The sequence below is a fragment of the Hypomesus nipponensis genome, chromosome 11 (assembly GCF_054491055.1).
Source record: "Hypomesus nipponensis isolate SF chromosome 11, ASM5449105v1, whole genome shotgun sequence".
Classification (NCBI taxonomy): Eukaryota; Metazoa; Chordata; class Actinopteri; order Osmeriformes; family Osmeridae; genus Hypomesus; species Hypomesus nipponensis.
In genome coordinates, this window is record NC_140371.1 from 21813457 (window position 1) to 21826701 (window position 13245).

Below are 13245 nucleotides of genomic sequence, written 5' to 3' on the forward strand. Positions count from 1 at the left end.
ATTCTCTCCAAAGTTGTTTGTTCCATTTTCTCATTCCAGGAGAGCCCTTTTGACAGCCTTACCTGACAGCAGCTTACGTTTATACACCTATTAATGCTGATGTCAGTTTCTATAACAATTAACCACCCTGACAAGAAATGTATTTCCAAGAAACAATAACCGGTCAGCCAGAAAGTGATTTAAAAACTAATTTGGTCTGCTTAGAAAGACTCACTACGCACAAGTTGCAGGGAGACTTTTGTAGGAAATTAATTGCTATGTTCTGATTTAATTTCATGCTGACTGGTATTGCCCACCGAACAGGCAATCAAAGGAAAAACAGCCCCACTAATACAAATGTCCTTGCTTTGTCAAGAACATCGTCATACAGACCCACACACCAACATCAAATCAATATACCCAAGCCAACAAAGATGCAATTACACCTGCAACACCAACAAACAACTGTATTCCAGTCACTCCTGATTGTCTCAACCTGTAAACACTTGAGATCCCCAGCATGTTTCACAGCAGTCAGACTCCTAGTCTTAGTCGTGGTCTCATGCCTTCTATGGGTCACTACTACTTGAAGCAGTGAGGCCCGCTGCATGGCAGGCTGCCTAGCAGAATACCAATGGCCTCCATGAACCTGTTCTGGCCACTAAACCCGTGTGGTCTTTATGGAGTCCATAACCAGATGCCCTCTACACTAAATCGGCTCTGGGAAGAAAAAACCTCCCGCATCAAACGACGGGAGAGGTTTACGACGGGTGATACAGCTGGCGTCAACCTCTCGCTGTAATTACAGCAGTCATCAGGAAGACCCGTCCTCTGGACTTCACACTGCTGTCTTTACGAGCCCCGCGCAGGAGGGCGGAGCTTGGACTGCTCATGGAAGACCACGGGGGAGGGGGGTGATGGGCAGCATTAAATTGTGTTTGAGATCCAAAGGCAAAGAAAATGACATGGATTAACTGTAAGCCCGTGTGAGTGCTGTTTCACGGTTGGAGCCAAAAGACGCTCTGTCCATCCCGAGCTGTTAGGAGCCAAATCCCATCAGATAAAAACCTCTAAACACACACGGATTAGCAATCACAGGAATTTCCTAGTAGATTTATCAAATCTCGTTTGAGCTGAGGAGAGACAAAGCGTCAACCTGTTTCTAAAGCTTGCCTAAACCCCAAAAACTAATAACACACTTATGTATTTTTCAGCAGTCTTTTACACTGAAACCTTGTGGATCGGTAAGTCTGTTGTTTTGTTACTGTTTGTGGAGGGAAAAGAAAGAGAAAGAAAGAAAAAAAGAAAGAGAATAAATTAGAGAAATTAAAGTGATGTGGGAGTGTGACAGTGTATGTGTGTGTGTGTGTGGGGGGGGGGGGGGGTTGAGTAACCAGGAACTAACGTCAGGAAGATAGTGATGCTCTACGTTCCCCCCACACTCCTACCCCCTAGTAGTGGTTATATCCAGGCAGCAGGTGTTGAAGTATCATGTCTGCTTCCCCACGCCTGCCAGGCCCTCCAGCCCCGCCCCACCCCACCCCACCCCACCACCCTGTCCTCTGCCCTCAAGTCTGCCCAGGTGACAGTTTGAGCACGTCCTGTCTAACCTCAGTCCAAACAGAATTAAGGAAGAATTAGAAACTCAATGAGCCTGATCATTAAACTGTAATGGTTGAATATAAAGCATCCTGACATCCTCTAAAGCTGTGGCAAGTTCTACAAAAGGAGTTCTGTATAGACACCAATCAAGAAGTCCACTGGGAGATGGGTTTTACTAAAGTTTTGTGCGGTTTTCAAAAACTGACACGTCTGTCTGTGGTTGACAGGTGAAAACCTTGATGCTCTTTCAGTGAAACGTGACCGTTTAGAAGTCTTCAGGTAGTGCAAGGCTGTTTTCGTCCCTGCACAGACAAGCGAAGATTGCAGACATGCGGACCAATTTACCCACTCCAGGCACAAATGTGCGCGTTTACCTGCCCCTGAAAGTCCAACGAAGGAGAGAACATTCCCATCCAGCCAGGGAGGTCAGCTATTCAAGCAGCCCCCCTTAACCCTGTCCCCTTAACCCTGTCCTCTGAGCGCCCTGTCCTCTGAGCGCCCTGTCCTCTGAGCGCCCTGTCCTCTGAGCGCCCTGTCCTCTCAGCATCCTGTCCTCTCAGCGTCCTGTCCTCTCAGCGCCCTGTCCTCTGAGCGCCCTGTCCTCTCAGCGCCCTGTCCTCTCAGCGCCCTGTCCTCTCAGCGCCCTGTCCTCTCAGCGCCCTGTCCTCTCAGCGCCCTGTCCTCTCAGCGCCCTGTCCTCTCAGCGCCCTGTCCTCTCAGCGCCCTGTCCTCTCAGCGTCCTGTCCTCTCAGCGCCCTGTCCTCTCAGCGTCCTGTCCTCTCAGCGTCCTGTCCTCTGAGCGCCCTGTCCTCTCAGCGCCCTGTCCTCTCAGCGTCCTGTCCTCTCAGCGTCCTGTCCTCTGAGCGCCCTGTCCTCTCAGCGTCCTGTCCTCTCAGCGTCCTGTCCTCTCAGCGTCCTGTCCTCTGAGTGCCCTGTCCTCTCAGTGCCCTGTCCTCTCAGCGCCCTGTCCTCTCAGCGCCCTGTCCTCTCAGCGCCCTGTCCTCTCAGCGTCCTGTCCTCTCAGCGCCCTGTCCTCTCAGCGTCCTGTCATCTCAGCGTCCTGTCCTCTGAGCGCCCTGTCCTCTCAGCGCCCTGTCCTCTCAGCGTCCTGTCCTCTCAGCGTCCTGTCCTCTGAGCGCCCTGTCCTCTCAGCATCCTGTCCTCTCAGCGTCCTGTCCTCTCAGCGTCCTGTCCTCTGAGCGCCCTGTCCTCTCAGTGCCCTGTCCTCTCAGCGTCCTGTCCTCTCAGCGTCCTGTCCTCTCAGCGTCCTGTCCTCTCAGCGTCCTGTCCTCTCAGCATCCTGTCCTCTTAGTGCCCTGTCCTCTGAGCGCCCTGTCCTCTCAGCATCCTGTCCTCTTAGTGCCCTGTCCTCTCAGCATCCTGTCCTCTCAGCGTCCTGTCCTCTCAGCATCCTGTCCTCTCAGTGCACACACGCAGGGTCAACAAGAGGTGGCTCCAGTATGCAAATGCCAAACACAAAGCTTCAGCGTGAAGGAAAAAAACCTGCATTTCTAATGAGTCAATATTCCAACCTCCTGACAGAATCTTTTGAATCAAGACTGACCTCCTAAACCGCTGTGACCCCATGTGGATTAACATAAACATCAATGCCGTGGGCCGGTATTCAATCAGTGATGGGAACAACGTGTCGGTAGGATTTCTTTCTAGTGCTTAGAGGAGGCTGGGAGAAGAGGACTTGTCTTGCCAAAGATGGGATTGAACTGCCTTTGTTCATCCCAAGCAGTCTGTGCAGGTCTCATTTAAATAAACCTTGTACACTGGTTATATACTGTACTCAACCATATCCCACTGTTGGATTACAATAGGTTTGTGAGGGTGTCATAGTATTTGCAAAACGAAAATGAACGCTTGGTTTCTTTCTCCTGCAAGGTTCCTCGCCTTCATATCAACTAGGGCTTCTCTTTGTAAAAGCTCTTTGTTGTGCAGATGATGGTGAATAGCAATAGAGCAGAAAGTCATTGTTTTTCTAATCTCTGCCACCACCTGTAGGAAATCTGCTGAAGAAATAGAATGCCAGCACAGGAAATGTTTTGGAAACCGCCTGTGAATGACCCTTCCATTTAGTCCCAGAAGTCATTGATAGGATATTAGCATTGTGATGAGACCGTTTACAAGCGCATTTGTGATAAATACGAACTAATTACAACCTGTAATTACCCTTAAACAATAAACCAGCTGGCTTAGTGTTTTGTCTCTGTGTACGTTAGACAGAGGAAAGATGTCACTGGGTTAAGTTGACACAGTAGTTTTGTTCTAAAAGAAAAGGTTTGTCCAATTGGAAGATTGTTTGCCTTTGTGATCAGATGTGAAGACACACCTGACCTTGCCCCAGTTCTCCCTTGTTTCCATTTAAATTTAGTCATTTAGCAGACGCTCTTATCCAGAGCGACATACAGTAAGTACAGGGACATTTCCCAGAGGCAAGTAGGGTGAAGTGCCTTGCCCAAGGACACAACGTGTTGAACCGGCAACCTTCTGATGACAAGCCCGATTCCCTAAGCGCTCAGCCACCAGACTCCCTAGACGTCCTTGTCTAAGTCCCACTTGCGTGGCAAACAACATCACCAGCCTCTAACAACATCCAGCCTTCGCACGAGGTCACACTTTGATAAATAGCGACAAAAGGTACATCAGCAGTTAAGACAAACTAGACAAACACCACTGGTGTGTCTGTCCATCACCTAACCGTTCAACCCATTTGAGAAAAATAACTTCTCAACTTTGAGCACTAGAGGGCGGAATAACACAACAAACAGCTTGTTCGTTTCAACTGTTGGTCTCTCAGACTCCTGCGACACTGCGATGTAGCGATCTTACCTGCATTCACGATGGCGTCCACCTCTAAGATGGTGATGTCGCCTTTGTACAGAGAAACTTTGTCAATCAGAAGGCTGTGTCCGTCCACTTCAGCTAGGAGGAAGAACAACAAGTGGACACATCAGTGATCATCAAGACGGACAGACACACAGGAATATAAACACACAGAAGCACAGAGGGCCAGCCGGGTGAACACAAACAATACAGATACTGACAACACAAATGTTTACTGTAACTTAGTTCACATATTCAAATGAACAACGTTGTCTATACTGTAGGCTACATGATCCACTAGGAAACCCAGTAGAAACAGACTGTTCCCTGACCGCCGGCCGGTAGAACTGGGTGCTTCTGATCCTCCATCATCTGCTGCACTTTCTATCTGCGTTTGCATGTTGCCGTGTATAAAAGTGACTGCTTGGTGAATATGCTGTGAATGCTAACTGATGCTGCGTATTCAAAAGATGCCTCATGTTTGTAAGTAATGCAACAAGCATTGCAATCAGAGAAAGGCAGCGGTATAATATTATCATAATCAGATCTCAAGGTGGCATGAAGATTAAACCAATTCAAATCAATTCCTCCTAGTTCCACATGCCTGGAGGGCACAGCTGATATCGAAGTATTTCTTGTAAACACTGCTCAATATTAACACTAGTGTGGCATAAGGGTGGGCGGTATACCGGTATGAACGCGAATACCGGTATTGAGTTGTGCCATGATATGGATTTTACCATATCATGGATATCACGATATATTGATAAATGTATTAGTAAAGTGCTTCTGTTTGGTACAAAATATAAGTCAAGTGATACTGCCTAGTGGGCTAGTTCACATTGGTATCTTTTACCAAAAAAACATGAAGCATGGACGCTGCACGCAGTGTGCCAGCCGATGAAAGTCAACAAAAGCTAGCGCAACTCCAGAGGAAGCAAACATTCATATGAGTAGTTAAACTACCTTTGTTGGCAAGTGTAAGAAAGCGTTAGGTGTGTGAAAATAACGCCAGTGGGGTTGATTTGCCGGACAAAGAAGAATTGGTTAAACAAAAATTGAGCCTCTGTCGTTAGAATTTTTTTTGGTTTAACAGACATCGACTAATAAACAGTAGCCTACGCTGTAAATTGTGTCGTCGAATTGTGCTCGCCAAAGGTGGAAACATTAGCAACCTCACCACCTGAAAGCCATGCATGTGCGCGGAAATGAATCTACCAGAATGTGTTTGACAAATCCAATGCCACGTTGGTTAGAATTGTGAAATGTTTGTTTATTGTAAGCCAACAGAATCGAGTATTCAGCCATGTAATAGCCTAATTGTTTATAGCTAGAGCTAACTCTACAAATACTATTTAACAGTTTGCAATCCCTTAACTGTTAAACGCATAGAAGTCCATTTTCCGTGGCAATTAATCGCGGCAAAATTTTGAAAATTCAACTCAAGTGACAGTGCGCCTAAGTGCCGTAGATTAGCTGCTGCAGTGAGGATTGCATCGTTATGACATTTTAAAAATAACTAATATATCGTGATAATACTGTCAGTGCTTACAAATTATACCGTGATAAACATTTTAGGCCATACCGCCCAGCTCTACTGTGGCACAGCAAGGTCAGTAGTTAACAGCTGGTATATTTTAATTCACCGAGGGCTGTGTACCATTTTAAGTTGTAAGTACCAAGTTTTCATGACAATCTACAAAAACCTCAGTAATCTAGTGGCCTCTTCTTCAGAAACAGGTATACTGACTTGGATAAGGCTGGAAGGGAGAGCTTCACAGACTTGGAAAAATCCCATGATTTGAGACTTAGACAGTTAAACTGCCATTTGAATACTTTGGTTCTTGAGAAATATGAATACCTGCACCACCATGTAAAGTACCAGCAGTAGTGGTAAACTTTAAAGCTGTGTTCCCTGACTACACTGAAATCATGAAAATAATAAATTAGTGAGTCTGAGAGCAACTGACGTGTGGCAGAATGAGGAGCAGCCTAGCGCTGCCAGGCTCCGTGTGGCAGAATGAGGAGCAACCTAGCGCTGCCAGGCCCCGTGTGGCAGAATGAGGAGCAGCCTAGCGCTGCCAGGCCCCGTGTGGCAGAATGAGGAGCAGCCTAGCGCTGCCAGGCCCCGTGTGGCAGAATGAGGAGCAGCCTAGCGCTGCCAGGCCCCGTGTGGCAGAATGAGGAGCAGCCTAGCGCTGCCAGGCCCCGTGTGGCAGAATGAGGAGCAGCCTAGCGCTGCCAGGCCCCGTGTGGCAGAATGAGGAGCAGCCTAGCGCTGCCAGGCCCCGTGTGGCAGAATGAGGAGCAGCCTAGCGCTGCCAGGCCCCGTGTGGCAGAATGAGGAGCAGCCTAGCGCTGCCAGGCCCAGTGTGGCAGAATGAGGAGCAGCCTAGCGCTGCCAGGCCCCGTGTGGCAGAATGAGGAGCAGCCTAGCGCTGCCAGGCCCCGTGTGGCAGAATGAGGAGCAGCCTAGCGCTGCCAGGCTCCGTGTGGCAGAATGAGGAGCAGCCTAGCGCTGCCAGGCCCCGTGTGGCAGAATGAGGAGCAGCCTAGAGCTGCCAGGCCCCGTGTGGCAGAATGAGGAGCAGCCTAGCGATGCCAGGCTCTGCGAGGTCCTCACCTTTACTCATCTGTCTCCAGGTGAGGATCTTCTCCAGCGTCACATGATCAGAACGGTACTGCCTCCGGCGCTCCTCCAGAGTCATGTTCAACAGTTTGACTGAAAGAAACAAAACAGGAAAAGCAAGGGAAACTGAACATGACACAACTGTAACAAACTTCCCAGTCCAACAGGTGGATAACGCAAAGGGGATCACTTAGTGAAGAGTGCAAAATGTTTATTATGAAACCGGTTTTCTAGTGAACGCTAACTCAGATTAGTCAGTTTTTGTTTTTGTTTTTTACTGCCAATTTGTCCCCCTCAATTTATCTTAACATTTTATTTTAAGGCCAAATCCCCAGTTATTGTCGTCACCCCCCACACACACACACAAAACAAACTGATCCTCCTGTCACCAGTGCAGAGTAAGACAGTTTGGGGATTGAGTTGAATGAGCTGAATTGGATTTACTCAAGTTTTACCAAAAATATCAGGCAAAGCAAGATCTCTCTACACCCCCCCCCCAACTCTCTCTCCCCCCCAACTCTCTCTACCCCCCCCCCCCAACTCTCTGTATCCCCCCTCCCCAACTCTCCCTCTCTAGTGCTCTCTCTCTCCCCCATCTGTCACTCTCTATCTCTCTGTCTCCCCCATCTCTCCCTCTCCCCCCATCTCTCTATCTCTCTCTCCTCTCCATCTCTCCCTGTCTAGCGCTCTCTCTCCCCCCATCTCTCCCTCTCTCTTTCCTCGCCATCTCTCCCTCTCTCTCCTCCCCATCTCTCCCTCTCTCTCCTCCCCATCTCTCCCTCTCTCTCCTCCCCATCTCTCCCTCTCTCTCCTCCCCATCTCTCTCTCTCCTCTTATGCCATTCCCCAGAATGCTCTTATTCTACATGAATGAATAAATAAAATGCGTTGGAACCAGAAACACAGTACTGCTTTTATGTCTGCAACATGATTATCTAAAACTTTTTTTCTCTCTCTCCATGGCTCCTGGTAACTTGGAAGTTAGAGACATTAGCCTTTCAAATGTGCAAAGAGTATATTGATCACAGGCCAATCTTGAGGGAGGCTTGGGAATAACTACTGCACACAAACCTTTTTTAGGAAATGGGTAGCCTATACCTTAGGCTGTTGAAAACAATAGGCTGAAGTTGCAGATCACTAGGCGGTAGGCGTGAATGCTACTCAATAGTGTAGGCAACTCAGATTCGTTTTGTCAGCCATACAGAATCAATTGTAACAGGTGAACTCTCCCTGGCGAAAGGTACTGTGCATATATTTTAGAAGCCTTCAGTTATTGTAGACACCCAATGTCACAGAATTTCAAAATGAGCTATGCCAGCGTATGTGGGTATGCTACTGTTTTGACAGCGTTGTGATGCTAGAGCCGAAAAGGTATTCTACGGATACTAATGGCAAAAGATGTAAAGCTATGCACATCATCTGCCACTGCACAGCACTGTTAATACAGAATACTCGTGAGGCGGTATCCTAGCAAAGGAACACATCTGTCTGATAAAGAGAGCTGTCAATCTATTACACGGGCAAGGGATGAAAGCCTGCACTGGATAATTATACAGATTGGTTTCACCGAAACAAGCCTTACCTTTTTCCTCCTTCCAGTCCTTTTTCTTTTTGTTCATGTTGCCGATATTATTGGACGAATTACTGCTTTTTGACTGTGTCAACCCCAGACTCACAGCGAGTATGTTCCGGCCACTGAATGAGAAAGTGAAACAACCTCTGAACGATGTTTCACCTGTGAAGCTGTCAGATTTCTATAGAGCTCCGTTCATGCAACCGACCCTGAACGTTCAGTAAACGATGTGTTGGCGCTACGGACAAACGATTGGCTGTGAGGACAGGGAAGTGGATGTGCGATAGGACCGCATGATGTGCCACTCAGATAAAAGCTGCACGCGTACGCGGTAGGGTTTGTTGGTTTCGATGGTACCAGTAGCAACGGCGGGGTGGGTTACATATAAACCGTCTGTGAAAGTGTAGCTCATGACTGACTGAAGAACGGTATGGGGGCGGACATTTCCATATTTCTTGCTCTGGCTCTGACTACAACACTTTGTGAAAGCCAACTGTGCTGGTTATATCTTAGTTTATCTTGGTTTCCGAAATGAGGTGAAACGTAGAGGTGCATTTAGGATGAAACGAAAGCTAAGTGCAATGTTACACTGAGAAACAAAACTGGTTGCTTAAGCCACATGTGCAGCGCAGCATTGTTTCACACGCCGTCTAATTATGCTGGGTAGTGCGTCTAGCTACAATTTAGAGTTTAGCCCAATGCCGGTAGGTATGTGTGTGACTATGTCACGTCAAAACATTTCTTAATCACATAGATTGGCTTTGAATACAAATTTAGATTTGTATTGTATTTTTTTATCGTCTACATATTTATTGTTCGAGTGGGATTAAAGCGGCTATTGTGTAGGCTAATGTTATCACTCCATTCTATCAAACCAATGTTTCACTGAATGTAGCCTATAATGGTGCGTCTATCGTTACAACAATCGTCATAGGTTTGTATCATAGGAACCTGACGTGAAGCCTTATAAGGACCTTCAATTATTGTCATTGTTTCTGGCCAGGCCAGCTCAGCTATGTGCGAGGAGAAGAGGGAGAGAGCTATGCTCCACCGTCTGGCTGTCATCTGTTCTCTTTTCGGATCTGATCTAAACCCATCTGTCTCCGGGTCCAAGGGAATCAGTCGTTATTGGCCCAACTGCCTTTAAGAAGGTAGCCTATACAGTCCTGCGTTTCTAGCCTTACTCATGAAACAGGCTGTCTAGATATGAAACTCGCCCCATCCTTATAGAAGGGCCAGAAACCATATGAACAAAAAAACAACATTGCTTTTCTACCCCTTTCAAAACACTATTTCAATAGACGGAGACAAGGGCTTTTAACAGAGCTACTGAGTCTTATTTTAGTGAGGCAGATGTATGAGTAAGTGTTAGAGCAGTCGAGTCCCCCTTGTCCCCAACTTTCATGAGAAAAAAGCTATGCTTGTAGCTTAATAATATCTGTAAATATAAAATATCAATTCTAGGACATGTGCTTCTGTAGTAATCCCATATGTATTTCCCTCAGGTTGGTCAACTCCAAATTCTAGATGTAATGGATGAATTTAGGACTGCAATGTTGTAGTCAAACCACTAGATGTCAATCTTGCATTGTACTGGACAGTTGTTAGAGTTCAAGTTTACATTTATGGAGTCAGTAGTGTGATAGATTCAAGATGCAACATGAATGTTTTCTAGTACATTTGGTCTCATGTAAGTGTTAATTTGTCTAACAATATTTATGAGATGATCTGTATACCTACTTGCTAGCATTAAAACATAAACCTATTTAGAAAATTACAAAATCGTATGATCAGATTTGACTATTTGAATTGGTAGCCGAACGTTTCAACTCTGTAGAAAAGGTAGGTTTAGTTTCAGTGTTGTTATAGTTTCCTATACATTCTGTTTTTCATAAACGAATGTAAACTAAATCCATAACAGATCAGCCATTTATTCAACTGGGATATTAATCAAATCCTCAAGGCATCACAGATGGGCTTGTTTCAATATCTCCACACGGATAATGAAAGAACAACACTTTTTATTTGTTTTTCTTTTGTTAATCCCGCTGCCAAATACCAAACATGCGAATGAACACGAAAGACTTCCAAAGTGATGAACGCGCCAGTGGCCGTGGTGCGTGCTAGTCCCGCTACTCTAGCTAGCACGTACACCTGCTATTTGGCAAACTGGCACTTTTGGCAGCATTGTGAAGGATTTCATACGCCGTTCATCTGGCTTACATCAATGTAATCGATTGGATTTGATTCTCCAGCGTAATATTGTGCCGGATCAGCTGTCCCAATGCGTGCTACACAAATTATCAGGAGGTTTTCAGAAAGAAAAATATTGGTGCGCGAGCCCTCACTAACAGACTTTGTCGGCAAGTTATTTAGTTCGGTTTTTTTTTATTGAAAGATGATCTGCTATTGAATATTAAACCGATCCCTGGCAGAGTTTGACAAAAACAGAAAGTGTGGCGTAAGAATGCTCTTGCTATGTAGAAATCACCGTGGACAAAAACACACACCCTTCACACTCAGTCATACACCCTCTCACACTGCCTCAATTGTTATGGTTCCTGTCATTCTCCAACAGGTTTATTCTGGACGACTTAATGTTTGATGCGCGGCCAAGAGATGTTGCGGCAGATGTGGACTTGGCTGTATTTGCCCAGTAAATATTTCACTCCGACAGCTTTGGCAGCTTCGAAGCTGGAGCAGAGCTAGGCTTGTAAACTCCGTATAGACTCTGTACTACAGAACCGACTTTAGCAATACGGATTACAACTCTGTAGTTCAGTGTTATTGTCATGGTTACAGTAGCCTACATCCTGAGATTCCATCGTAGACAATTCAGTCTGTGCGGTGGCCCTTGTGGATCAAAATGCGGCTACAAAAACGTTTTGAAAGTAATGTTGGCCGAAATTTAAATACATGCTTTCAGTCACGGACATACAGTTCGAGGAATAGTCCATGGTTCCATGTTTAGATTAACACCGTTTTTTTAGAACTGTTTGGGGCGTTTTCTGCTATATTTGATTATGACCGTATGAAAAGGACAGGGAAGAAGATTGAGAATAGCAAATATAGCCCAGGCTGGAATTGAATCCTAGCCTCTTTTAAGGCCATGTGGTAAATGCTTTACCCGGTTAGCCACTTTTAAGAGTAATTGTTTATAAAACAAACAATGGAAAGTGTTTTCAAATCCCAAATATAATCATATAGCAACATAATTAAGATTAACATTGATCTAGTCAAAAGAAAAACAGAACCAGAGATCATCGTTTCATCACTGAAGTAAGGCAGAGCCTGGGGCCAGGCTTTCAAAAATAATTACACCAATTACTGGTTATTATCTTAGTGTCAGCATCGGTAAGTCTGTTTGAATGTTTTAGCTTCGCATTGTTAAGGACAGTACCAAATGGTTGTCATCTTAATCTGTTGATGTACTTAAATGAATAAGGTTTCTTTTTTTCTCCTCCCATTCGAGTGTCACACTTCATTTGGAGTTGTAACCACAAGTATCACTAAACTATCTGAGACTTACTCTTTCTTCACGTCTTTGCTACTGCTGTATGCATTTTTAACTCCACGTACGCTTTGTTGAAATAAAAATATGATATACAGTATAAACTGTAGTTAGCAGTAAATCTATATTTTTGGGATACTCATCCACCTCATGGCTGCTGTCAGGTCAAAGGGGCCTCCCAAGAACAGCTATAAATGAAGACTGACTGCATGCGGGTTAATAATACAAAGTATATAAGGATCAACATACAGTGAAGAGATGTTAGTGGATCAGGTGCTTGTCATCTATGCCAAGCATGTGAATTTGTGTGGAGACCATGTCAAAGTAATTACTCTTGGAGACTGAGCCAGAATTCTGACAAACTGCCATTCCAGGTTTGCTCCAGATGTTCATTTCTTGTCAACAACATACATAAACATATGTGTGTTGGAACAAAGACAAAAAAAAAGTTTCTAACTTGTGGAACAAGCTCTGAATTTGAATGGACAATCCCTGGAATCTCTTAAGGTCTGCTACCAGCAAACATTAGGGCTTGGGTTTGTCATTCAGTCCCACAGGGAATAGTCTGGTGGTTTATGTGGCATCGTTTAGACCTCTCAAGTCAAACACTTCCTAACCCTGACCCCTGATTGAGTCCTGCTAAACATCCTGCTCGTCTGTTCCACAGCAGCAAACCATTCTGACTGAAACAGTACAAAAGATTCAAAGTAAATCCTCAATCATGGCATGTTTTAGTTATTTACCACCACAGCTACATCTATCAATTGAACAGTTTGTTCCAGTGTGCAAGTGTGTGACAGTGTAGGTGGTTGTATTTCTCTTGTTCTTTCAAGTCAGGGTCTCACCAGACAGTAATATTTCACTGGGGCTGCATGTTTGGGCTAGATCTACCTTACCAGTGCTTGAATTAAAAGAGCAGCATATTATAAGCTTTCCTTGCAGGATTCTTGATGGTTGTTGCTTAGTTAGAATGTGTTGTAACGGCTCACCCTGTTATTTTACCTTGTCAAACAAAGGCTTCCCAGCCCATCTATTCACACTAAAGCAGGCCTGATTCAACCAGCAGGAATGTTTCGGTGATCAGTGAGTGCCCATTTGCTATTGAAGAGTTTTCATTGTG

General features: G+C 45.4%; 2 protein-coding genes across 5 annotated transcripts in view; one reads left to right on the plus strand and one right to left on the minus strand.

The window, feature by feature from the left end:
* macrod2 (mono-ADP ribosylhydrolase 2) overlaps window positions 1-8830 on the minus strand; it is a 357904-nt gene extending 349074 nt beyond the window's left edge. For all 4 annotated transcript variants that reach the window (XM_084667272.1, XM_084667271.1, XM_084667270.1 and 1 more), the window contains exons 1-3: window positions 8624-8830; window positions 7037-7135; window positions 4420-4512 (exon numbers count right to left, since the gene is read on the minus strand). In XM_084667272.1, the coding sequence (XP_084523398.1) occupies window positions 4420-4512; window positions 7037-7135; window positions 8624-8660 (229 nt within the window). In that variant the 5' untranslated portion in view covers window positions 8661-8830. The remainder of the gene's footprint in view (window positions 1-4419; window positions 4513-7036; window positions 7136-8623) is intronic.
* A 2559-nt stretch (window positions 8831-11389) lies between these two features.
* tasp1 (taspase, threonine aspartase, 1) overlaps window positions 11390-13245 on the plus strand; it is a 30925-nt gene continuing 29069 nt past the window's right edge. Inside the window, exon 1 of the mRNA XM_084709037.1 lies at window positions 11390-11968. The gene's annotated coding sequence lies outside the window, so the exon portion shown is untranslated. The remainder of the gene's footprint in view (window positions 11969-13245) is intronic.